The following is a 25,445-nucleotide window of genomic DNA, read 5'->3' on the forward strand; positions in this document are numbered from 1 at the left end:
TTGCCTTGTCAGACTTAAATAGCATGACGTAACGTCATTGTATTGTACCTCACGCTTGACTGCACTGTTGTTAACACTGGAGCTAATCAGGAGAAAGTGACAAAATCACATTTATTTTCACATAAAAACCTTCTTGGATACATAATCCTGTAAACTAAAGCAATTATGTGATAATATCTGATAACCACCATAGATTAAAACTAAAAAAGCTATGAATTGTTGCACACAAATCATGAGCCATCAGGGCTTTATTTGCCACCCTCTTTTATCCCCATTCTCTCTTTTTCCCTTCTCCAAAAAAGAAGTGAGAAGGGGAAAAGAAAGAAGGGGAAAGGAGAGGGGGGCAAATAGCCCACCCACTCAAAGAGCCAGACCCTGGCTAAGTAAATAGACTAATATCTTGCTGAACTAAACATGACTAAATATGAGTAGCCTGTGAAGTTTTGATTTGATCAGGGAAATGGAATCAATGGCTTTCTTAGCTAAAGCTGGAACGAGAACAAGGAATACAGGGTCGGACCAGACTCTGGGTTAGCAATGAGGGCCAAAATCGGGTCGGACTGGGTCAGCAAGCGATTTTGTGTGCAACATTTCATAGCTTTTATACTTTTAATCTATGGTGGTTATCAGATATAATCACAGAATTGCTTTAGTTTACTGGATTATATATCCATGAAGGTTTTTATGTGAAAATAAATGTGATTTTGTCACCTTCTCTTGATTAGCTCCAGTGCAGTCAAGCATTAGGTACAATACAAGGACGTTACGCCATGCTATTTAAGTCTGACAGGCTTTTTCCCTATTGGTCAATCTAGGTTTATACATCTATGAATAAAACATTATCCATTCTTTTATATGAAACAATGATTAACTGTATCATTGCTAAATCATTTTTATTGTAATCATGGCAAAACAGACTTTATTTAGCGATTACTTGCTAATTATTTCACATTTACATTTAAACACTTTTATAGTTGTTTTACTTTTCTCTTAATTTATCTCAACTTCACAAAACACCTTTTCATGATATAAAGTATGAAAGTTAGAATAGTAACTGTTATGTTATATAAAAATAATTTTCTGTGTAAAGAGTTTATTACACGGGCAACGCCGGACATTTATCTAGGTAATCTATATTTGTAAGTCTGAATGTTTGTCTTTTGTCCAGCTGTAGCGATTAAAATCTAAAAATGAAAAATCTGCATCGCAGATTTTTCATTTTGATACCTCCCAGTCAGGCGACCACCAATCTAACTCACTACGCTATGATAGCCAACCTGCCAATGGCTGTTAGCACATTCATTACATTTGTTAAAATAATCCCGCTCTAAGCTCTCGGGGTCATTAGCTAGCACAGTTGACAATTATGAGCGACGTAACGATTATCAACATCGTTTATTGTTTCCGTGGGGAAATGACATAAGTGTCGTTTTTTGGAGGATGTTTATAAAGTTGTCGCCTAGTAACAATAAAAAGGCATATAAACGTTTTTATGTTTAAGATATTGCCGCCAAGATATTCATCTATAAATTACAATATGAAACGATTGTCTGAAGATTATCTCTTTTTGCTGCAAACCAAACAAATACAAAATCACAATTCCATCGCTAAAATCTAAAATGGAAAAACCGGTCAGCAAGCAATTTGGCTTTCGAAACAAAGGAATAAAACTTTTATTTGATCCTGCGATGGTCAGTGATCATTTGATTGATCATTATATAAATAATTCACATGATAGTAGCACTTTTAACTCTGAAAACTTGAATATATAGAGAAAGTAATGGTTAAGGTAACTTAGACGATGATAATGACATATCCACTTGTGCCATTGTTTTGAATACTAGAAAAGTGCTTCATAATAGCAACTCCAATACAAGCAACATTCGTGCTGCCGGCTCAAATACATCAGTCGCTACTACTGAAAGACCAGAAGATGGAGCATATGTAATCACACAGGCTTTTAATGGTTGAAAAATGTTACGGATTTAGATTGTGACAAGCCTTGATTGCTCTACAGTGTTTCCTCTCACTCAGAGCCTAACGTCACATAATCTGCTGATACTGCAGCATTACAGTTTTTTGATTACTTCTTCCTTCCTACCGAGCGAGGCGGAAGTAATTTGTAGGAGCTTATAGTAGCACAATCTAATAAGTATTACGAGTATACACATGCAAAAAGTTCTGGAGCTCAAGGAGTTCCGCAACCACAGTCCAAACTGCATTTATGGGAAAGTGCTACAGTAAACCGCTAGAGGGCAATTATTTGACTGTCTAAACAAGGGTTTGTGAAAAGCTTCAAACAAGTAACTTTCTTTAATAGAAAGCAGTTCATCCAAAACCATCCAGCAAATATCAGCTCAAGTCATGTATGTTCATAGACTACTGATTTAATTGAATTGTCAACAAACAATTACACAGCTTTTGGTCGTCTTTTGGAGATATTGACCCAGCTAAAGGCTAAGCCACCTGCAAACACAATAATTGTTTTAGTAAAGGTAAGCTTATCTTTATAGTAAAGCTTAACTTTACTAGCTTATCAAGTGAGTTACTCTAATTCATCGGGTCATTGTTTATTAATATATAATATGTTAATTTATTGGCAATAATTTCATTTTAAATTGAAATGTTTTTCAAATTATGCCCTACAGGGATCATAATCCAAAAAAGAAAAAAAAGGGCAACAGTTAGCCACTAAAATTAAAAAAAATGGTTTGATATATGGGCATGTCCATAAATAATAGTTTAACATTTAGAGTTATATGATGTCACACTACACATGCAAATTTGCTTCCATTATAAAATTCTTTGAAATAATTGATGCAGTACTTTCTTGGCTTTCAGATAATATAAAATTTACTGTTTTCAAAGTAGTAGTTCTGGAACTATGAAGTGCAACATGCGTAAAATGGAACATCACAAAAATAAAAAATAGTTTAATATATAGTGTTTAAAATGTCTTTCTCGGCTAAAAGAACAGATATTAGGCGTTATTAGATATAACTATTCTTAGACCAATAGTCTTATTGAATTATTTTTGTATTATAAAAAATTGTTGACTTGTTATTGTGTTAAAAATCGCGGATACTGAATATCTTATATTGTAGCTTAAGGCGTGTATTACTCTCTTGTCTAATCAAAGGAACTGAGGCACCATTTGGAGAGGGTGTGATATTCTGTGGTTGCAAGTTTTAGAAAATCATAATGGACAGGTGAGTGCGCCCATGTTGCTCTCAGCAACAGGACTAGGGAAACTCTAGTCAGCCATAAATAAAATCCTTTGTCATCAATAAAACCTTACTGGGATTTTCAAAGCTAGCATCGATTTTACCGATTCTATCGATTCGTCGACAGTAGATTGTGACTTGAACTTGTGCAAAGAGTGAATTGCGCATCGTTTTGTAAGTTCCGCAAAATTTGGTTTTATTGCACTACACAGATGTTATATTGTCATGGTTACTAGATGCATTCTGGCTAGTAGTCTTGAGCTTAGGCTAGTACTTTGCTTCTTTTTCAAATTGACAGTTTTAATCACAAGAAAAATCCACTCGGAGAGAAGGAGTTCAATCAGCACACAAATCTGAAAAGGGCGTGGGAAAAGTTTAATCTTCCTGAGAAAAATGCGATCGGCATTACAGGTCTGTCAAACCAAATACATTTTATGATTTATGAGTATCGGAGTTGCATAATATAAATGGCAAGGTATGGTCTCATTTAGCCTGCGGGTCAGTTGCTAACTTTTGTCTGTTGTTTTAGGGCCTGTTCTTGGGCTACCATAAGTTTGCAAGCAATCAGAACTATATTGTACCGCATTTCTTTACAGACCAAAGACTATATTCCCTGGCTTGCTCAAACCTCTCATCAGTCCTAACACTATATACTGCGTTATGAAATAGACCAAGTGATTGTTTACTGAGAGGTACATTCAAAAGTATACATAACACACATACTGTTGACAGCATGCCCTTATGTTCATATATGCTGATGGTAGCAAAGAGTTAATAAGTGGGATTTTTTATCATTAGTCTGGGAAGTAGACTGTACCATAGAGCCCCTCATTTGTACTAGTAAGATAGTGTATCTGCTGACAAGACAAAAAGAGTAGCGTGTTTTCATATTGTTCCAAAGAATACCGAGTGGTGAGGGCTCAGGCAGGTGGGTTATTCAGCTACCTGTTCTTGGTCATGGTACTGATTTTTAAATTCTGGCATTCTCTGATTCTCTATTAAATTTTAGTCGAGTCATGCGAATGGCATTGAGCAATTCTTGCCACAGATGTTGGGTTCTGGCAGTTGGTTGTATTTACTCTTCTTTTATTCTAATTGATGTAACGTCGTTGTTTTGCAGGACATGTGCAGGACTGATTCGTGATATTACATGTAAAGGACTGTTGCATGATATTACATGTGCATGATTGTTGCATGATATTACATGTTCATGATTGTTGCATGATATTACATGTGCAGAACTGCTGCATGATACTGCATGTGCATGATTGTTGCATGATATTACATGTGCAGAACTGCTGCATGATATTACATGTGCATGATTGTTGCATGATATTACATGTGCAGAACTGCTGCATGATACTGCATGTGCAAGGCTGATGCATGATATTACATGTGCAAAACTGCTATATGAAATTACATGGGCAGGACTGCTATATGATATTACATGTGCATGATTGTTGCATGATATTACATGTGCAGAACTGCTGGATGATACTGCATGTGCAGGACTGATGCATGATATTACATGTGCAGGACTGCTATATGATATTACATGGGCAGGACTGCTATATGATATTACATGTAAAGGACTGCTATATGATATTACATGTGCTGGACTGCTATATGATATTACATGTGCAGGACTGCTATATGATATTACATGTGCAGGACTGCTATATGATATTACATGTGCATGACTGCTATATGATATTACATGTGCAGGACTGCTATATGATATTACATGTGAAGGACTGCTATATGATATTACATGTGCTGGACTGCTATATGATATTACATGTGCAGGACTGCTATATGATATTACATGTGAAGGACTGCTATATGATATTACATGTGCTGGACTGCTATATGATATTACATGTGCAGGACTGCTATATGATATTACATGTGAAGGACTGCTATATGATATTACATGTGCAGGACTGCTATATGATATTACATGTGCAGGACTGCTATATGATATTACATGTGCAGGACTGCTATATGATATTACATGTGCATGACTGCTATATGATATTACATGTGCAGGACTGCTATATGATATTACATGTGAAGGACTGCTATATGATATTACATGTGCTGGACTGCTATATGATATTACATGGGCAGGACTGCTATATGATATTACATGTGAAGGACTGCTATATGATATTACATGTGCAGGACTGCTATATGATATTACATGTGCAGGACTGCTATATGATATTACATGTGCAGGACTGCTATATGATATTACATGTGCAGGACTGCTATATGATATTACATGTGCAGGACCGCTATATGATATTACATGTGCAGGACTGCTATATGATATTACATGTGAAGGACTGATATATGATATTACATGTAAAGGACTGCTATATGATATTACATGTGCATGACTGCTATATGATATTACATGTGTAGGACTGCTATATGATATTACATGTCAAGGACACTTAAATGATGGTATTACTAAATTGCTTTGTCGAAGTTCACTTGAAAACACCATTTAACCCCATAAGCCATCCATAAGCCAGCTCATCAAAGACACTAGCAGTGATGATGTTACTACTAACAAACTTGTAATGTTCTCCGATAATACATTTCATATTCAAGAGTATTTAATAATAATCTTAATGCACAATTTAATTAAAAGTTTTGGTTGCTGGCAAAACTTTATTCTAAATAATTAGTCACTGTTCGTAAATTCAATTGTTTAATCTTTGCCTTTAAACTGTTGTCATTGGTAATGTCTAGAAAGATCTAACATTAGCTAGCTATGGCAATGTAGTACAGCGGAACCTTTACTTACGAAGGTAATTTATTTGAGAAGCCGTTTCGTGAGCAGAATTTTTCGTTGAAAGAGACACCTTGCACTAAAAATAATAGTATAAATTATAAATACATGTAATGGTTATAACTCACAACTATCACATTTACATGTCTGAATTTTGTTATTATGATACTACGTAGTGAAAGAACAAGTGCATGTGGGAAATAATTATAGAGAAATAATGAACAAAAATTGAAATCCACATGTTTGTTTATCTCTGGTGTTGGCTATCTAGACGAGGCTAAGCGACCACTGTGTGGGTGCGAGAGGACGACCAGTCTGAAGTGTTGGATGTTGTATTGCTGTCCTGGTTGTTTTTGTTCAAAATAAATTTTTTACAAACATTACTAAAAATGTGGTTACATCGCCTGAAATGAAAAAACCGTGTCATCAGACCAAAGTACAGAACTTGAATTGCTAGAAGCTGTAGTTGTCTTACTCCAAGGTGACACAAGATAACTCCAAATTATATGACAAACGTTTACTGACTTTGGCTAGCAGATGAAACTGAGCCAAATGTGTGGTATACAGTACCTACAGAAAACAAGCGTGCCAAAATACAAAACAAACTAACAGACCAAAATTAGACGTGAACGGGTCCAAATACATATGCAAGTACATTCCTATCTAGAAAAATCTTCCACAAGTCGAAGCATATTTTCTCGCAAAGGGCGTTTCGTAGTTTAAGACTTTCGTATGTAGTCTTTTCTATGTAGAGGTTCCACTGTATTGGTATTTGTGAACATGACCTATCGAAAGCATAGGTGGCACAGCATTATTTCAATGACATTACAACAGCATCCACTATGAAATAGGCTTTAAATTTGATACAAATATCAAGGATTCACATTGCGCCGCTGTAACCACCTCACATCTAACTTTGGCAGGTCCTAGTGGTTCAGGCAAATCTGAACTGGCCCGCCAGATATGTAAGAAGTTCAAGAACGACCCCATGCATGAGCAGGTCAAGCATTATGAGTATGAGTTCACCTGTGATGATCGAAACCATTTCCTCTCCGGTTTACGAAGTTTTGCAGAGTCAGCCGGGTTTCCACTCGCAGAATCGGATGACAATATTGAGCAGCACATTAAGGATTTGTTTGATAAAATGAATTCGCCTGCTCGTACTGAAATGAACTCGTACAAGCTGTTCATATTTGATGACGCAGACCTCGACCTTGACATCCTATATTATATTGATCAGAAAATTCTAAAGCCACTCAGGGCAACAGGAGAGCCAGATCCATTCTGGATGATCATTATCACTGCCGATCATGCTATGAGTGATCATCTTCGGGGGTGCGATGTATTCGCATCGGAGGATGTTCTAGAGATATCAGGCTTCAGTGATGAGGAAATAAAAGAATTTTTCAAACTGAACAAGAAGGATTTAGACATTTCTCCTCAATTGCCGAGGATAAAGAAGGAACTCGGCTGTACTCCAAGTATACTCGTAGGTCTGCGCAGCGATATAGAGGATGGAACGGTAAGTTTTCTTGACGCGTCCACTTTTCATCTTTCTATATTTTGCAGCCATATTCTTTTTTTTTGATTCAGTGTGACTAAACCAAATTATGGTAAACAGTGGATTAATAATTTGCTCACAGCGATCGTTAACCATATTCTTAGGAGTTTCCTTTTTAAGGTGACATTATATACACTGTCTGCTGCATTACCTTTTACCTGGGATGCTTTAAAAACACAAAACCTATCAGTTGAATTAGCATCGTTGAAAAATTTACAGAAAATTCCCTTGCTAGCTTGTCTTATGAAATGCTCTGCCCCTTCTCAGGCTAGGCTTTGGTTTTTCAACATAAAAATATTTAATCTTAGGATCAGCGACCAAAAGTGTGCATCTTATTAGAAAGTTAAAATAAGACAACACATTGGTAACTCACCCAACTTGTTTCTATATTTTCAACCCTGCTTTATACATTGTAAACATTCGTAATATATTTCCATGCCCTGACAGGTGTCCTGCTATATATTATAAATCAGGCAGTTATGTTATTTGTTCTGCTAAAATGGCATGTCCTATAAGAATCTATATGACTGAGAAATGGAGCTATACCTTATATCTGTAGAATAAATTATGTTTGCTTAGCCTTTTAAGTGAAAATCACTAGATTAAAAAGTTTACTTGATTGTATTTTTTCATAATATTCCCTAAAATATTTGCTAAATACTTTTCCATATCTCCTGATGATATCCCAAACCGCTTTATGTTTCAGCCAATTGAGCAGGCTTTGCAGACGCTCATTGATAATATGAGTAAGTGTCAGGCGGAATCTAAGGTGGTGAAGGCGCAGCATGCAAGCCTGACCAAACGCCTAATGAAGTCAGGCTCCAAGAAAGAATACACGGAGCTTATAATGCTACTGACCATGTTCAACAGAATGTTTTTTACCACTGAGCTCTTAACCTCCTGTGCAGAGGTCATGTTTTCTGACACCCCCCATTCGAGGGTGAGTCTATGCACTCTCCATAGTCTCTGCGTACGACTGAAGTAGTTTTTTTATGATGTTTATTGTGGTGCTGTTCTTGGCTAATCGTTGCATCTGCTGGTCGAAAATTCCGACGAGACGACAATAGTAATAATTCACTCTCTGTATGAATTTTGCTAATGTGTTCTCTTATATATATATATATATATATATATATATATAAAACTATGTGTACTAAAAAACTACAAGTTTTGTTAAAACATTTTATTACTTAAAGTTTCGTGCGTTAGGCTTGCACTCTTCAGATAAAATGTTGAAAATAAATATTCCACTAGCAGTAATGTTGTATAAAAGCTAAAAGCCAGAGTCTTAAGTAATACTGTTTCTTTAGTATTACTTAAGACTCTGGCTTTTAGCTTTTATACAACATTACTGCTAGTGGAATATTTATTTTCAACATTTTATCTGAAGAGTGCAAGCCTAACGCACGAAACTTTAAGCAATAAATTGTTTTAACAAAACTTGTAGTTTTTTAGTACACATAGTTTTATATCAGCCCTGTTTTTACTCAAAACATTGAGCACTCTTTCTACTAATGTGTATAAATATAACTTATATATATATATATATATATTATATATAAATATATAGATCTCAGTGTTGGTTTCTCTGCCATGTGTGTGTCCAGTTATAGCGATTGAAATCTAAGAACAATGAACCTGCTTCTCACTGGAATTAAACTTGGATACACCTACATGTATGCCACAGACAAGCATAATATCCAATACACAACACTGTCCTTACCATTGCTATTGTACAGTTGTTCAAATACTTATTGCAACTGCCAATCCTTAATGTCAATTGTTTAAGCTAGCACGATTATAGATCATGGTTGTGTGAGACATCATGATGCAATATTTTCCGCTAATGCTGGCTTAAGTTATAATAATGGCTCTCATTATAGTAAAGATTTAGACTAGCTTAACTTACTAGCTTAAGTTCCTCTAATTCATTGGGTAAAGAAACTTAGTCAATGGCAACTACATTACCTGACACTGTTTACAGGCTGTTTTAAGTCTTGAATAAATGTGTAACTTAAGAAATACGAAATGTTTTTTCAACAGTCTGTTTTAGCTACTCCTCGAGCTTTCAAATATCTACGCATTAAAGTTCAAATAATATGCATTGGCGGGACCCACAGAAATAAACAAACACCTTAATTTAAAAGTTAGAAAGGTAAATGTGTATGGTTAAAAATAATTTTTTTTTTTAAAAAGCTCTTTTATTACTTGTGCAATGCTGGGCATTCATCTAGTGTATATATTTACATCTATATACATACATGTATATGTATCAATATTTAGCAAGAACTGCTGATTTTTTTCTGAACTTTCATAGAAAAAAATGTTTTAAATTTTCTGTAAAACTTTTTAGTGGTCCACTTAAAGTTTGTTAAGCTGTTATGCTATAAAGCTTAGTTGTCAGTAGTACTCACTGAATATTTATAGTTATAAAATAGTACGTTAGAAATTGTATATTAAAAGGTGATTCTACTGTTAGGGTGCTAAAAACTAGTTTTTTTTTTAAACAAAATTATTATTATAGAATGCTATAAATATTTTGCAACCAGGGAAAACACTCATTTAGCCTTTGAAATAACAAAGTTCTTGGGCTGATATTGCAGGAATGAGTAGCATTCTGCAGCGCTTGAGCTAAACAGAAAAACTCACTGGGAGAGAAAGTTTGTCCGTAGCTTTTCTTAGCCAAACATTGCATGAGTTCTCAATACAAGCTTGATAGTTGCACAAGGGTCAGGCAACTCTCAATTCTGTCGATATGCTTTGTTTATAACCTATGTTCTATAGTTAATTACTCCTGGATTGTTGATTATCTGATTTAGGGTCTTTAAAGGACTGTATTACGGCTATTGTCTATTTTCAGGAAAATGTGCTTCTGAAAGCTGATGAACTCAAGAAGCAGCTGATCCGGGACCTCAAAAAATTATATCTCTTCGACGAGGCCAAGTTGTATGAAGGCTTTCCATTGTTCAGCATTCATAAACTTTCAAGGCAGGCCATGCTTCAGCTGTATGTGGACGAGCCAAACGCAGAGAGAGATATCGACTTAGCCAGGTAGAACATTGCATGGGGATGTGCCATATTCCTTTTAATAAAGTGCAACTTGATTGACAAGCTCAAACATCACTAATTCTTTTTAGACCGTTGGCCGCCATCTTGGTCAGCATCGCAAAACGCTTGTAATACAATTATTATCATATTATTTATTATTATATACTATATTATTCAGCTTCAACTAGCAAAAAAAGATCCTTGCATCACCGGCTGATTAGTTGATTCAAATTCAACTGAATTTTGGAGTGCTGGAAGGGCTTTAAGGGTTGACTTGCAACAAAATTCACATTACAGTTATTTGCTATCAAAAGATTCGCTATGTCTTACTTTGCTGTGTTGTAGATGCAAAATATGTGGAAATGTGATTACAAGCTTTTTAAAGCTAACAAACAAACAGTTAATCGCAGCCACACGAGACCGCCGTAGTTTGGAATCTCTGTCCAAAATGGCTCAAATGGGACATAATTGGACAAGATGGCTTCTGTTTACATTTTCACGCAACCTCATTTGTTGAAATATTTTCACAAATATACTTCACGCATTCAATAAAACCATGTCTATTGTTCTTACGCATCAATTTTATCGTCATTGTAATGCTGTCACTTTCAGCACAGATATCCTATAACCTACCATAAAAATTCGTTTAAATTTTCAACTTTTGTTTGAAGGAGTACATATCATTGTCTGATAAACATGATGAGCCTGTTGTTCACCTGTGATGATCGAAAAATGCTGCAGAAATTATTCCTGAGGTATGGTTCACATGATCAGATTACGACTAGACGATTAGACCAAGCCGAAACAAAACTGTTAAGTAGCGAGCATCTATATTTGATACGGAGTCTTTGGTAAAACCCGAAGTGTTGTTCATAAACTTGTGCTACGAGAAGTTTTATATTGAGCCTTTTATTGGCCTCTCGATTCATGTGAGTACATCCTACGTAACAAGACAATAACCGAATGTAATGACTACGTCAAAGAAAGAAACTGATTCCAATCTACGGCGGCTTTTTGTGTTTTAGCGTTTAAGAGCTTGTAATCACATATCCACATATTCTGCAACTACAACACAACAGAGTAAGACATGGTGAATCTTTTTGATATCAAATAACTGTAATGCGAATTTTGTTGCAAGTCAACCTTTAAGCATTCCTAACCGAATTACACGATGACATCATAGTGATTAGCCAATCACAAGCTGCACTCGTGAAGTCCCTTATCAATCTGAGATCAACGCAGAGGTGTTGCTAATGGCGTGATGGTTGTTAGATCCAAGTGTTGGTATATCTTTGTATGAAGGATCTTGCAAGCCACAAAAGTGCTTTCCGACTAATGATCGATATCAAAACAAAATATCATCCCAGTTGTCTTTTTTATTCTTATTTTTGTTGTTTGTTGCTTTATTTTATTGTTTATTGATGTTTATGCGTATTTTAGGAAGGCCTTAGTTGCTTTGACTAGAGTAATGCCAAGAGATGGCAGGGCTCATCAACCACATAGGATTTATCTCCACCTTTATGAGCATGCGCGTGCTCTTGTTACTCGGGTTAACGAGATGTCCATAAGCAGGGATGGGCAACCTTGCATCATGGTAGGTGCCGCATGGCTTCTTTGTAGCACTTTTAGATTTTTAACTGGTTTGTTCATGACAACACCATTTTATGCACCATTCAAATACAGCAAACATTTTGTGGTTAAGCACGGTTATACCTTTTCCTAATTAAACAGGTTGTAAATTTTAGTTCTAGCAATTTTGGTTGTTTTTCATTTGTTGGTGCTACGAATAAAAGAACTTGCCTAGCTTGAATTAATGACTTCAACAGAGACTAATTTTATAGTTTTCAAGAGTTTTATAGAGTTTCAATATGACTCGTTTGCACAAGGACAATTTGTTGGAGCTGTGTTTCCGCTGAGAGAGTTGAAGTTAAAATGGTTTCTAGTCTGTTTATGATGTGAAGTATGTTTTTACAAAGACTATACATTAAACCAACTCAGATACCGACTACAAGATGTGGTTCGCCGGTTTGAGCCAATGAAATACAACATCGATATCTATTCCATTTTGACCATTCATCATGATAAACACAAAAGAATGACACTCCATTGTTACATGTCATGTATATGTATGTGCAATAACTATAGCAATTAATCACTACAAATGAGTATTAATTATAAATCTTCCTGGTGTAAGCCCACCTGATGTTATCAAGGCTATTTTTAATTGATCCTGTTGGAGAGCAGAATATATCGCTATTGTATTTCGGGGGCTATTGCGAGATACGAGGGTCAGTCAATAAGTCGTGGGATTTTTGTGATAACTCGTTCTATTTTATCTGCCAATTTAATATTTTATAGACTTGTTAGAATGGAAGTTGTCAACACAACCCAAAAATTCAACATTTTAGCATTTCAACTATTTTATATTCTTTATATTCAAAATTGCTACCAAACTGAAAACATGCTCACTCATGATAGAGCAAATGGCTGTTGTGAGATTCTGATAGCTGAAGGGGGACGCCAAGTGGCATGCACAGGCACAGTAGAATGACAGAACAGCATGAGGAATGCTGTATATCACAAACAAGCTGCTAGAGGCGAGAAGACATTACTGAGGAGCCAAAAAGTGTTAGACCAGTGGTGGTTTCAGCTCCACACACAGTAGCTGAGGTGGAAAAGTAGATTAAATCTGATAGAAGACTCACTATAGATTATGTTGCTGAGACCATGGACATTTCACATGGAACTGTGCACAATATTGTTCATGAAAAGCTAGCCTTCAACAAAGTCAGTCCACCATGGGTACCCAACATGCCGACTGAGGATCACAAAGCACAGCGTCTTTTGGCTGCCAGAGAGTATATGAGAAGACTCAAACTAAAAGAGAATGCTTTTCTATCTATGATTATAACTATTGATGAAACTTGGCCGTATCATTACAAAGCAGAATCGAAAAGACAATCGATGGAGTGGAAGCATACTGACTCTCCTGTAAAGAAGATCAAGTCCCAGAGGATGACACAGAAAATATTGCTTATGGTATTGTGGGATGGAAACGGACCTACAGCATTAGATTTCAAGAGCCAAGTTAACACTGTTCTCAAATTTACTGTAAGCTGGCTGGGGTGAAGCATGACATAGGAAACAAGAGAAAAGGCCTCCAGGCTAGAGGTGTCGTGTTCTACCAGGACAATGCTGGCCTACGTACCGCTGCCCATACAATGGCCAAAATTGAGGAACTAGACTGGGCAGTGTTGGTACACCTTCCTTATAGTGTAAATCTGGCAACAAGCGGTTTGCATCTTTTCAGACCATTAAAGAACAACATGAGAAGTAAACATTTCACTACTGTTGTACCGGTCATTGAAGCAGCGCGTAAATAGTTTAGAACCCAGCCGCCGGAATTTATTCTGCAGGAATTGAGAACTTTGTATGAAGGTGGAACAAATGTATAAAAAAGAAGACGATCATGTTGAAAAGCAAAAAACTGTAAAGCTCTATCATATTGTAAAAAAATATGAAAAAAATTTCCATTACTGACAGACCTTTGTATGATTGGTCAAATCCATGTTGTACTACATCTTGACAGCTGTCAAAATCAGACAAACATAGTAAGTAGCACTTCACCCATTTTGTGTCAGCGACTGGAATAAGGCCTTTTTAACAACCATTTTTTGTTTTTTACCAAACCAACTTGGTTAGAAGGGAAACAACTCTGATGAATCATTTGGGTGTAAACACTAGATTACTCGTGATATGCTTTTTCCAAATTAGTTTCTATATTTTTAAACGAAACAAATTTGAGAAAATTTGATGCTAACTTTTAGAAATTTTTTAAATATTTATAATTTTGTTCTGTCCTATTACTATTGTGTTTATGGATCATTCCATGTCGCTGATGCTAAAATGCCAGCTAAAATACCAAGAGTACAATTGGGATTTCTGCACAGCATGTCTGGTTTTGCAAGACATTAGTTTGAGTATGAAATATTGAATGACAGATGTAACTAACCATGTAACTAACAGATGTAACTAACCATGTAACTAAAAGATGTAACTAACCATGTAACCAACAGATGTAACAAACCATGTAACCAACAGATGTAACTAACCATGTAACTAACAGATGTAACTAACCATGTAACTAACAGATGTAACTAACCATGTAACTAACAGATGTAACTAACCATGTAACTAACCATGTAACTAACAGATGTAACTAACCATGGAACTAACAAATGTAACAAACCATGTAACCAACAGATGTAACTAACCATGTAACCAACAGATATAACTAACTATGTAACTAACAGATGTAACTAACAGATGTAACTAACCATGTAACTAACAGATGTAACTAACCATGTAACTAACAGATGTAACTAACCATGTAACTAACAGATGTAACTAACCTTTGTACAGTGAGAAGTTTATTTTACACATTATCTAATAATGTAGATCCAAAATTTCATGTGAACGTAGTGCGTAGGATGGTGGCCTTGATAGTTAAACAACCTTGACCTTTACGTTATCTTCGGCTTGACCTAATCAGGTAGATTCACGGCCCTTTTTTGTAGTTGTGGATGAGCAACCTTCAGATGGCAATGGGCTACTGCCAGCTAGCCTTGAGACAGCCAAAGGAGAAGGCAAAAAAGCATATTGCGGAGGCCCTGGATGGCTTTGCCAAGCTTGTGGGCGCTTATAGCTATAGTGCCCTTCGAGTTCCGTAGGTTCCATTTTAGTAACTCAGGCTCTATTAGGGAAGCATTTCTAGCAAATTAGTTTTAAGTTGTCGATTATAGGCCTAGTGATAATGTACCGAGGAGTTGTCATAACTTTAGTGAAAACCTTTTTATTCGGTAGCTAGTATCACTAGGACGAAAAAGTATATATGTTGATGATAGCATTTAGTATTAGTTTGGCTAAAAAGTTTTTCCTCTTAGCTGACTGTTTTTGTGCCTTTAAAATTCAATTTATTATTTCATTTACTACTAGCTATTTCAGATGCAACTATATCCGCTAAACAGCTGACATCCATGTCATGTCCGTGACATTGGTGTCACAGACATGGTGTCACAGACATGGTGTCACAGACATTGGTGTCACAGACATTGGTGTCACAGACATGGTGTCACAGACATTGGTGTCACAGAATTGAAACAGATGTTTGTCATATGTATCCAAGGATAAATACAAATATTCTGGGCATAGTTTATGCAGGATTTTAAAACCCGTAACACAAATACAGCAACAAGCAAATTTGAAATAAGACAACGTGTTCAAAGATTTTGTGATGTACTTGGTGGAACTGCAGCAAGATAGAATATGTGATCGGTAATAGCGAGTAACTTCTCGTCTATAGTAACTTCTCTTAATATTTAGTTTTCAGCGACAAACAATTTCTTAGCTGTAGGCCGCCAATTAGCAAAAAGCGTTCCGCTCATCCAACTCATACCGCAAGCCTTCGTGTAAAACCACATTGAAAACATGTTCAAAACAAGAGAAGCTTGCAGAATACTGGTTATTTTTGTATTCATTGAGAATTGTGGTTTTATTCATGCTCTACTTGCCTTATAAAAACAATGATTACTGACAGACACCTGTAATTTTATTATGGATTAAACAATAGTTAGTGACAGACACCTGTACTTTTATTATGGATTAAACAATGGTTACTGACAGATACCTGTACTTTTATTATGGATTAAACAGTGGTTAGCGACAGACACCTGTACTTTAATTATGGATTAAACAATAGTTAGTAACAGGCACCTGTACATTTATTATGGATTAAACAATGGTTAGTGACAGGCACCTGTACTTTTGTTATGGATATGGATAGTAAAATGACTTGATAAACAATCTTACAGTTTTCATATGTATATACAATATACTTATACATATCTATCTATTATAAAATATTAGGTGAACTTGCTGTTCATCATTCTGTTATTTACTGGTCAGATTAAATGCTTGTTAGGACAGTTATTGTCAATATAATGTTGCCTGGTAACCATTATAAATGAAAATCTCATAGTTAGCCGAAAGCATATCGTTTTTTTCTTGTTGCCCCTGGGAAAAGAAAATGTCATATAGGGGTGCTATCTCTATTATATACTAGTACTCTGGCAGTCTAGTGTGTCGTGAGAAATGTCATATAGGGGTGCTATCTCTATTATATACTAGTACTCTGGCAGTCTAGTGTGTCGTGAGAAATGTCATATAGGGGTGCTATCTCTATTATATACTAGTACTCTGGCAGTCTAGTGTGTCGTGAGAAATCATTAAGTGTACTGATAAAGCACAGGGAATATGTATGTGCGCAACTATTCAGGAATACTTGAAGGTATAGGAATACGTGGTAGGAATACTACCGAGATGAATTTTACAAGTTTCGTCTAATTGAAAACAATCTTTCATCCTAACCTCTAACTGTGGCTTGGGACAAGCAAACGGACTGACGGCTTTTATAGTAATATAATTATAATTTATTATAATACTAAATAGACTTTTTTAATTTTAGATACAATATTTTTTACTTTATTCTTACTACAGACTTTGCTCTTGCTAGTAGCTATTCTAAAACATCTGTGTTGGCACTGTACGCATTAATATCATCGTTGCCATTCTTGTTGATTTATGACCTGACAACGATAAAATTGTACTAACTGAATGCCCAGTGTTACTCTGGTAATAAAAAACAGCTTATTTATAGTGTGGGGTAATATAGTTGCCATTGGCAAATTGTTTAATTCGAGTAACCTATGCTCGTAACTTAAGGTAGTGTAGACAAGAGCAGTGGATAGTAAGCTCTATAATAAGAGCCGTGAAGTCAGCTTAATAATCCTTGTATGTGGTGTTATGCGTAATCGTCTCTAATGCAATCATGATTTTGCTTGGAGTAACCAATAGTATTTTCCCAAGGGCTTTAGGTATGAGTATTTCAGCCGATGTAATGAATATGGCCACAAATATTTCGTTGTATAGTAATGTCGGCGTCTAGACTAGTGGCATAGCATACATGTCTGCATACCTGGAGGTTTCGAGTTGAACTCCGGTGCAAATTGGATTTTTTGTTCCTAAAACATTATCGCTATAACTGGACACACGAATGACCAACCGACGATGAGATTTATATGTAGATTATTTATCAAGCATTTGAATATTTCGAGGTTTAAGTAATCAAGCTTTATCCTTGGAATTATTAGATTTTTGTTGTTTTCTAGAAAGTAGCTGATGTCTTAGTGTGTATGCTGTCAATATGTCATTTATTTTAGTCAATCTACTTTTTTGTACATAAAATATCTGGCCGTTACTATAATTAGTTTATAGTAGTTTTTAGTTAGATGTTGCTTTACAGAAATGAGCAGGAAGGTGAACACGTTCAAAAAGCATGCATCTTGTTTGAAGAACTTACAGGACCACAGACAATTGCGGGTCCAGACTCACTCTTTATGGGTAATAAGTATTACAAGACATTGGTGTCTCAAGTTCCATTGTTCCTCAAGCTAACTGAGCGAGACTTGAGGATCTTGTTTGAAGCCGATGATAAAGGTTCTTCAAGTCGACTTACCAATGGCCACCTTGATAAAAAGTAACAAACCCTTCCTAATCGATCTTTTTTTTGCTAGACATTCAAACTGTTTAGAGCATGAAATAGAGAGAGTATATCTAGTAAACCTAGTAATAGTATAGAGTATGACATAGAGAGAGTGTATCTAGTAAACCTAGTAATAGTATAGAGCATGACATAGAGAGAGTATATCTAGTAAACCTAGTAATAGTATAGAGTATGGTATAGAGAGAGTATATCTAGTAAACCTAGTAATAGTATAGAGTATGACATAGAGAGAGTATATCTAGTAAACCTAGTAATAGTATAGAGTACGACATAGAGAGAGTATATCTAGTAAACCTAGTAATAGTATAGAGTATGACATAGAGAGAGTGTGTCTAGTAAACCTAGTAATAGTATAGAGTATGACATAAAGAGAGTATATCTAGTAAACCTATTAATAGTATAGAGTATGACATAGAGAGAGTATATTTAGTAAACCTAGTAATAGTATAGAGTATGACATAGAGAGAGTATATCTAGTAAACCTAGTAATAGTATAGAGTATGACATAGAGAGAGTGTGTCTAGTAAACCTAGTAATAGTATAGAGTATGACATAAAGAGAGTATATCTAGTAAACCTATTAATAGTATAGAGTATGACATAGAGAGAGTATATTTAGTAAACCTAGTAATAGTATAGAGTATGACATAGAGAGATTGTATCTAGTAAACCTAGTAATAGTATAGAGTATGACATAGAGAGAGTGTGTCTAGTAAACCTAGTAATAGTATAGAGTATGACATAAAGAGAGTATATCTAGTAAACCTATTAATAGTATAGAGTATGACATAGAGAGAGTATATTTAGTAAACCTAGTAATAGTATAGAGTATGACATAGAGAGATTGTATCTAGTAAACCTAGTAATAGTATAGAGTATGACATAGAGAGAGTGTGTCTAGTAAACCTAGTAATAGTATAGAGTATGACATAGAGAGAGTGTATCTAGTAAACCTAGTAATAGTATAGAGTATGACATAGAGAGAGTGTATCTAGTAAACCTAGTAATAGTATAGAGTATGACATAAAGAGAGTGTATCTAGTAAACCTAGTAATAGTATAGAGTATGACATAAAGAGAGTGTATCTAGTAAACCTAGTAATAGTATAGAGTATGACATAGAGAGAGTATATCTAGTGAACCTAGTAATAGTATAGAGTATGACATAGAGAGAGTATATCTAGTAAACCTAGTAATAGTATAGAGTATGACATAGAGAGAGTATATCTAGTAAACCTAGTAATAGTATAGAGAATGACATAGAGAGAGTATATCTAGTAAACCTAATAATAGTATAGAGTATGACATAGAGAGAGTATATCTAGTAAACCTAGTAATAGTATAGAGAATGACATAGAGAGGGTATATCTAGTAAACCTAGTAATAGTATAGAGTATGACATAGAGAGAGTATATCTAGTAAACCTAGTAATAGTATAGAGTATGACATAGAGAGAGTATATCTAGTAAACCTAGTAATAGTATAGAGAATGACATAGAGAGAGTATATCTAGTAAACCTAATAATAGTATAGAGTATGACATAGAGAGAGTATATCTAGTAAACCTAGTAATAGTATAGAGAATGACATAGAGAGAGTATATCTAGTAAACCTAGTAATAGTATAGAGTATGACATAGAGAGAGTATATCTAGTAAACCTAGTAATAGTATAGAGTATGACATAGAGAGAGTATATCTAGTAAACCTAGTAATAGTATAGAGAATGACATAGAGAGAGTGTATCTAGTAAACCTAGTAATAGTATAGAGTATGACATAGAGAGAGTATATCTAGTAAACCTAGTAATAGTATAGAGTATGACATAGAGAGAGTGTATCTAGTAAACCTAGTAATAGTATAGAGTATGAAATAGAGAGAGTGTATCTAGTAAACCTAGTAATAGTATAGAGTATGACATAGAGAGAGTATATCTAGTAAACCTAGTAATAGTATAGAGTATGACATAGAGAGAGTATATCTAGTAAACCTAGTAATAGTATAGAGTATGACATAGAGAGAGTATATCTAGTAAACCTAATAATAGTATAGAGTATGACATAGAGAGAGTATATCTAGTAAACCTAGTAATAGTATAGAGAATGACATAGAGAGAGTATATCTAGTAAACCTAGTAATAGTATAGAGAATGACATAGAGAGAGTATATCTAGTAAACCTAGTAATAGTATAGAGTATGACATAGAGAGAGTATATCTAGTAAACCTAGTAATAGTATAGAGAATGACATAGAGAGAGTGTGTCTAGTAAACCTAGTAATAGTATAGAGTATGACATAGAGAGAGTATATCTAGTAAACCTAGTAATAGTATAGAGTATGACATAGAGAGAGTGTATCTAGTAAACCTAGTAATAGTATAGAGTATGAAATAGAGAGAGTGTATCTAGTAAACCTAGTAATAGTATAGAGTATGACATAGAGAGAGTATATCTAGTAAACCTAGTAATAGTATAGAGTATGACATAGAGAGAGTATATCTAGTAAACCTAGTAATAGTATAGAGTATGACATAGAGAGAGTATATCTAGTAAACCTAATAATAGTATAGAGTATGACATAGAGAGAGTATATCTAGTAAACTTAGTAATAGTATAGAGAATGACATAGAGAGAGTATATCTAGTAAACCTAGTAATAGTATAGAGTATGACATAGAGAGAGTATATCTAGTAAACCTAGTAATAGTATAGAGAATGACATAGAGAGAGTATATCTAGTAAACCTAGTAATAGTATAGAGTACGACATAGAGAGAGTATATCTAGTAAACCTAATAATAGTATAGAGTATGACATAGAGAGAGTATATCTAGTAAACCTAGTAATAGTATAGAGCATGACATAGAGAGAGTATATCTAGTAAACCTAGTAATAGTATAGAGAATGACATAGAGAGAGTATATCTAGTAAACCTAGTAATAGTATAGAGTATGACATAGAGAGAGTATATCTAGTAAACCTAGTAATAGTATAGAGAATGACATAGAGAGAGTGTGTCTAGTAAACCTAGTAATAGTATAGAGTATGACATAGAGAGAGTATATCTAGTAAACCTAGTAATAGTATAGAGTATGACATAGAGAGAGTGTATCTAGTAAACCTAGTAATAGTATAGAGTATGAAATAGAGAGAGTGTATCTAGTAAACCTAGTAATAGTATAGAGTATGACATAGAGAGAGTATATCTAGTAAACCTAGTAATAGTATAGAGTATGACATAGAGAGAGTATATCTAGTAAACCTAGTAATAGTATAGAGTATGACATAGAGAGAGTATATCTAGTAAACCTAATAATAGTATAGAGTATGACATAGAGAGAGTATATCTAGTAAACTTAGTAATAGTATAGAGAATGACATAGAGAGAGTATATCTAGTAAACCTAGTAATAGTATAGAGTATGACATAGAGAGAGTATATCTAGTAAACCTAGTAATAGTATAGAGAATGACATAGAGAGAGTATATCTAGTAAACCTAGTAATAGTATAGAGTACGACATAGAGAGAGTATATCTAGTAAACCTAATAATAGTATAGAGTATGACATAGAGAGAGTATATCTAGTAAACCTAGTAATAGTATAGAGTATGACATAGAGAGAGTATATCTAGTAAACCTAGTAATAGTATAGAGCATGACATAGAGAGAGTATATCTAGTAAACCTAGTAATAGTATAGAGTATGACATAGAGAGAGTATATCTAGTAAAGCTAGTAATAGTATAGAGTATGACATAGAGAGAGTATATCTAGTAAACCTAGTAATGGTATAAGGTGTGACATTGAAAGAGTCCAATTTGATGAGTAGATGATTTCAATTCTTTTATGTACTCATTTGGTGTGCGATTGGTTTTAAATCTATTCATATTTTTTGCCTTTATCTAAAAAGCTTTTGGGGGAAACTTTTGTTAGGTATGTTCTCACTGTTTTACCTCGAGTTTTTGGGTTCCTCATAGTTATTTCCTAGAATGTGCGGAGGTTATAAGTCAGAATTCGTTTTAGGGAGAAGGCAACGCTGGTTCGTGCTAAAAAGGCCCTAAAAGTCGAAGACTTACAGAAGTTTTATGCAATTGAGCTCCTTGCTGAAATTTATTCCACAGCAGCAAAAGTTCGAGGATTTTTCGCTGATGGTAGGTCTCATCAAAGTACACACATTGTGATACAATAGCATGCAAGCAATAGAGACTAACTCGTACTACAGGTTGCATGTCCAGTAGGCACTCCTACTACGTAAATAACTTGTTCCGAGAATGTTTACATTTTAGGAATTTTATGTTGTACAAGTTGTAAAATACATGTGAATTGCTTAATGCCTTTCAAGATCATCCTACACTCACCTTAACCTAACTTTTCAATTTATTGACCGTACGGTAACCGTGGTATTATTTGTTTGCTTCAACAATTTGTTTTAATATTCATCACTTCCACTTGGTTCAAGCTTTATGATTACAGTAATTTACGTTAAGGGCAGCGCACAGCTTCAATGTCCATTTAAATTTGTTTTCACTTTTTTTCTATGTTGAAAAATAGATAAAACAATTATGGTACATGTCTAAAATGTAGACAAACAAAATTATATATTTATTATTGTGAGAGCGGTGTATGTCTGCCTATTTGTGTCTTGGAAGCCATGGTTAAAGGTTGGATAAATGATTGATTTCCACGAGAATCTAAGTTGTGACATTCATATTGGTAGACAAACACTCTAGCAACTCCACCAATCAACGACCTCTAAGTATTTTAGAATAATTGTGCAGGAACTTTTTTTCTTTGCTTTATCTGCACTCCTGATGATCTCTCACAGGACACAAGACTGCCTGAACCATATATAACTCTCAAAGTCTGATGTTCATTCGTCCAGCTATAGCGATTAAAGTCTAGCAATGAAAATCTGTATCACACAAGATTGAATCTTGGAACTGCCCCCCTCACAAGGAAATAAACTAATCCATTAGGTTACACGAGATGCAATAAATTCATCGGGCGATATAAGATACTATGTGAGTTAAAATTTGCATAGCGACTATGTTACCCGCAATGTCAGTAAAGCGTGCTCTCACGGCTCTTATTAGTGAGCTTAGCAATACGGATACTAGCTTACTCAACTTAGCCAATGTCAAATACATTGCCTGCCACTGTTTATAAGCTGTTTTTCAATACCTGTGCAACGCCAGGCATTCCGCTAGTTATATATGAATAGAGATACCCCAATACGTCATTTTCTTTAATAAGTGCAGATAGAGAGAAAATGTGAGGTTTAAGGCTAACTACGGCACTCTCATTATTCAAGTCGAGTTTGAGAACTTGTACCGATTTAACGCTTTACAGTATATGGAATTTCTTCTGTGATACGAAGCAAAAACTTTACATAATTATTTACGTTGGGTGGAATTTACATAAAAGGAGGATTACGTTATAGCAGCGTCTACTGTCTATGTATATGTCTGTAATGCATAGAAGCTAAGAATTAGGATATAGACTAAAGTGTCCTGCAATGTATACGTGTGGTGATACAACAGCTTGTTGAGAATATAGGCCAATTGGTAGGATGCCTTTCAATGATTGCTATTCCAGCCATTTCCTGTCTTGTGGTAGCATGACTCAATTGGTTTCTGCCCGATGTATGTCGGGGCTGATTGTTTGCGATGCAATTAGTAAAACACTTGTGCTACATCGTTGAACCAAAGTTAAGTGAAACCGAGTTAAGGATGATTGAAGAGGACTGGCTGCAAACCTTTGGGCGTCAGCTGCTTCAGATTATTCACCAATCAAATCTTTCAACATGGGCAGCTTCACTTCACTTGTATGCTTACAATAGAGACTAGGGTTCTACCAACCGGCAGTTTTGATTAACATCGGAAATTTTTAATGGAAAATGGGTTTTAGTAAATTTAGTTACTTTTGCATGATTTTGATATGGGCAACCATGAAATTCTTTGTTAATTAAATTTAGCAAAATTAGTGAAGTCAACTGTCTATTTAAACAAATCTTTATGAAAAAATTAAAACTACCCAATTTTTACGGTTAGGGATCATTTCGAAATTGATTCATGTTTGTTAGCATGTCTTCATTGCTACAACACATTCGCCAGACAACAATTACATGAAGTTGTATTTCCTTTGACATCTCAATTGAACAGTAATTCTTACGTAAAGCTGTAACTACAGCCAAAAAAATTAAGAAAAAAATAGCCTGAGAAAAGTACTGAATGCTTACATCACAAATTGTTTGGAGGGGATTTAGGCTAAAATCTAATACCAGATTATGGGGTGGAGCCCACGTAACCTACCTGCCGAGTGTAGTTTTGTTTGGTGTTCTATTTGACTTGAAGTACAGAGATTCAGCATAAAACAACTAAATTAGCAAATAAGTTTTTTTATTGGCCAGTTTAACTTTTGTTGAACTTATTACTATGACTCTGTCGGTAGTTGCTATTAATAGCCCGATTATGAGTACAGTAGGTGCTATTAATAGCCCAATTATGAGTACAGTAGGTGCTATTAATAGCCCGATTATGAGTACAGTAGGTGCTATTAATAGCCCAATTATGAGTACAGTAGGTGCTATTAATAGCCCGATTATGAGTACACTAGGTGCTATTAATAGCCCAATTATGAGTACAGTAGGTGCTATTAATAGCCCGATTATGAGTACAGTAGGTGCTATTAATAGCCCGATTATGAGTACAGTAGGTGCTATTAATAGCCCAATTATAAGTACAGTAAGTTGAATGCAAAGCATAAAGGTGCTAATATAGGATGGTTTGAAGCAGCATTTGTGGAGCAGTAACTAAAAAATAACTGACAGCTGTAAATTATTAATAAGCAGCGAAGATACCTTGTAGTTCTTTAAGTTTTCGGTTCAGGACTTTTTGACACAGACTTCTTGGCGCTGGACCTTTTGGCGCTAGTCTTATTGGCACAGTTATTTTTATAACTTTATAGTTATTTTCACACTAAAGAAACTATTTATGCTTATATGCAGTAAATAAATAACACGATAATAATAGTAAAAAGAAAATGCAAAAAAAAACATTATTTTATTAAATGAAACTTCACACAAAATCATGTTTTTCGAAATACATAAACAAATGAATCTTTATGTTCACATCACCCAAATTTGATTGAAGTATTTCGTGGACTACATCTGTCAAATATATAAATGTAGCCGTTATGT

At 34.9% G+C, this 25,445-nt stretch overlaps 1 protein-coding gene and 1 pseudogene across 2 annotated transcripts in view; both read left to right on the forward strand.

The window, feature by feature from the left end:
• The window catches only part of LOC137401721 (uncharacterized), a 49,031-nt gene that overhangs the window by 9,645 nt on the left and 13,941 nt on the right, over nt 1-25,445 (forward strand). For both annotated transcript variants that reach the window (XM_068088179.1, XM_068088180.1), the window contains exons 2-10: nt 3,105-3,209; nt 3,523-3,635; nt 6,948-7,546; nt 8,292-8,525; nt 10,446-10,636; nt 12,074-12,227; nt 15,211-15,359; nt 17,994-18,227; nt 22,271-22,398. In XM_068088179.1, coding sequence (XP_067944280.1) covers nt 3,202-3,209; nt 3,523-3,635; nt 6,948-7,546; nt 8,292-8,525; nt 10,446-10,636; nt 12,074-12,227; nt 15,211-15,359; nt 17,994-18,227; nt 22,271-22,398 — 1,810 coding nt within the window. In that variant the 5' untranslated portion in view covers nt 3,105-3,201. The remainder of the gene's footprint in view (nt 1-3,104; nt 3,210-3,522; nt 3,636-6,947; nt 7,547-8,291; nt 8,526-10,445; nt 10,637-12,073; nt 12,228-15,210; nt 15,360-17,993; nt 18,228-22,270; nt 22,399-25,445) is intronic.
• LOC137401901 (uncharacterized) lies at nt 13,117-14,126 on the forward strand (annotated as a pseudogene).

Source organism: Watersipora subatra, chromosome 8, assembly GCF_963576615.1.
Source record: "Watersipora subatra chromosome 8, tzWatSuba1.1, whole genome shotgun sequence".
Taxonomy (NCBI): Eukaryota; Metazoa; Bryozoa; class Gymnolaemata; order Cheilostomatida; family Watersiporidae; genus Watersipora; species Watersipora subatra.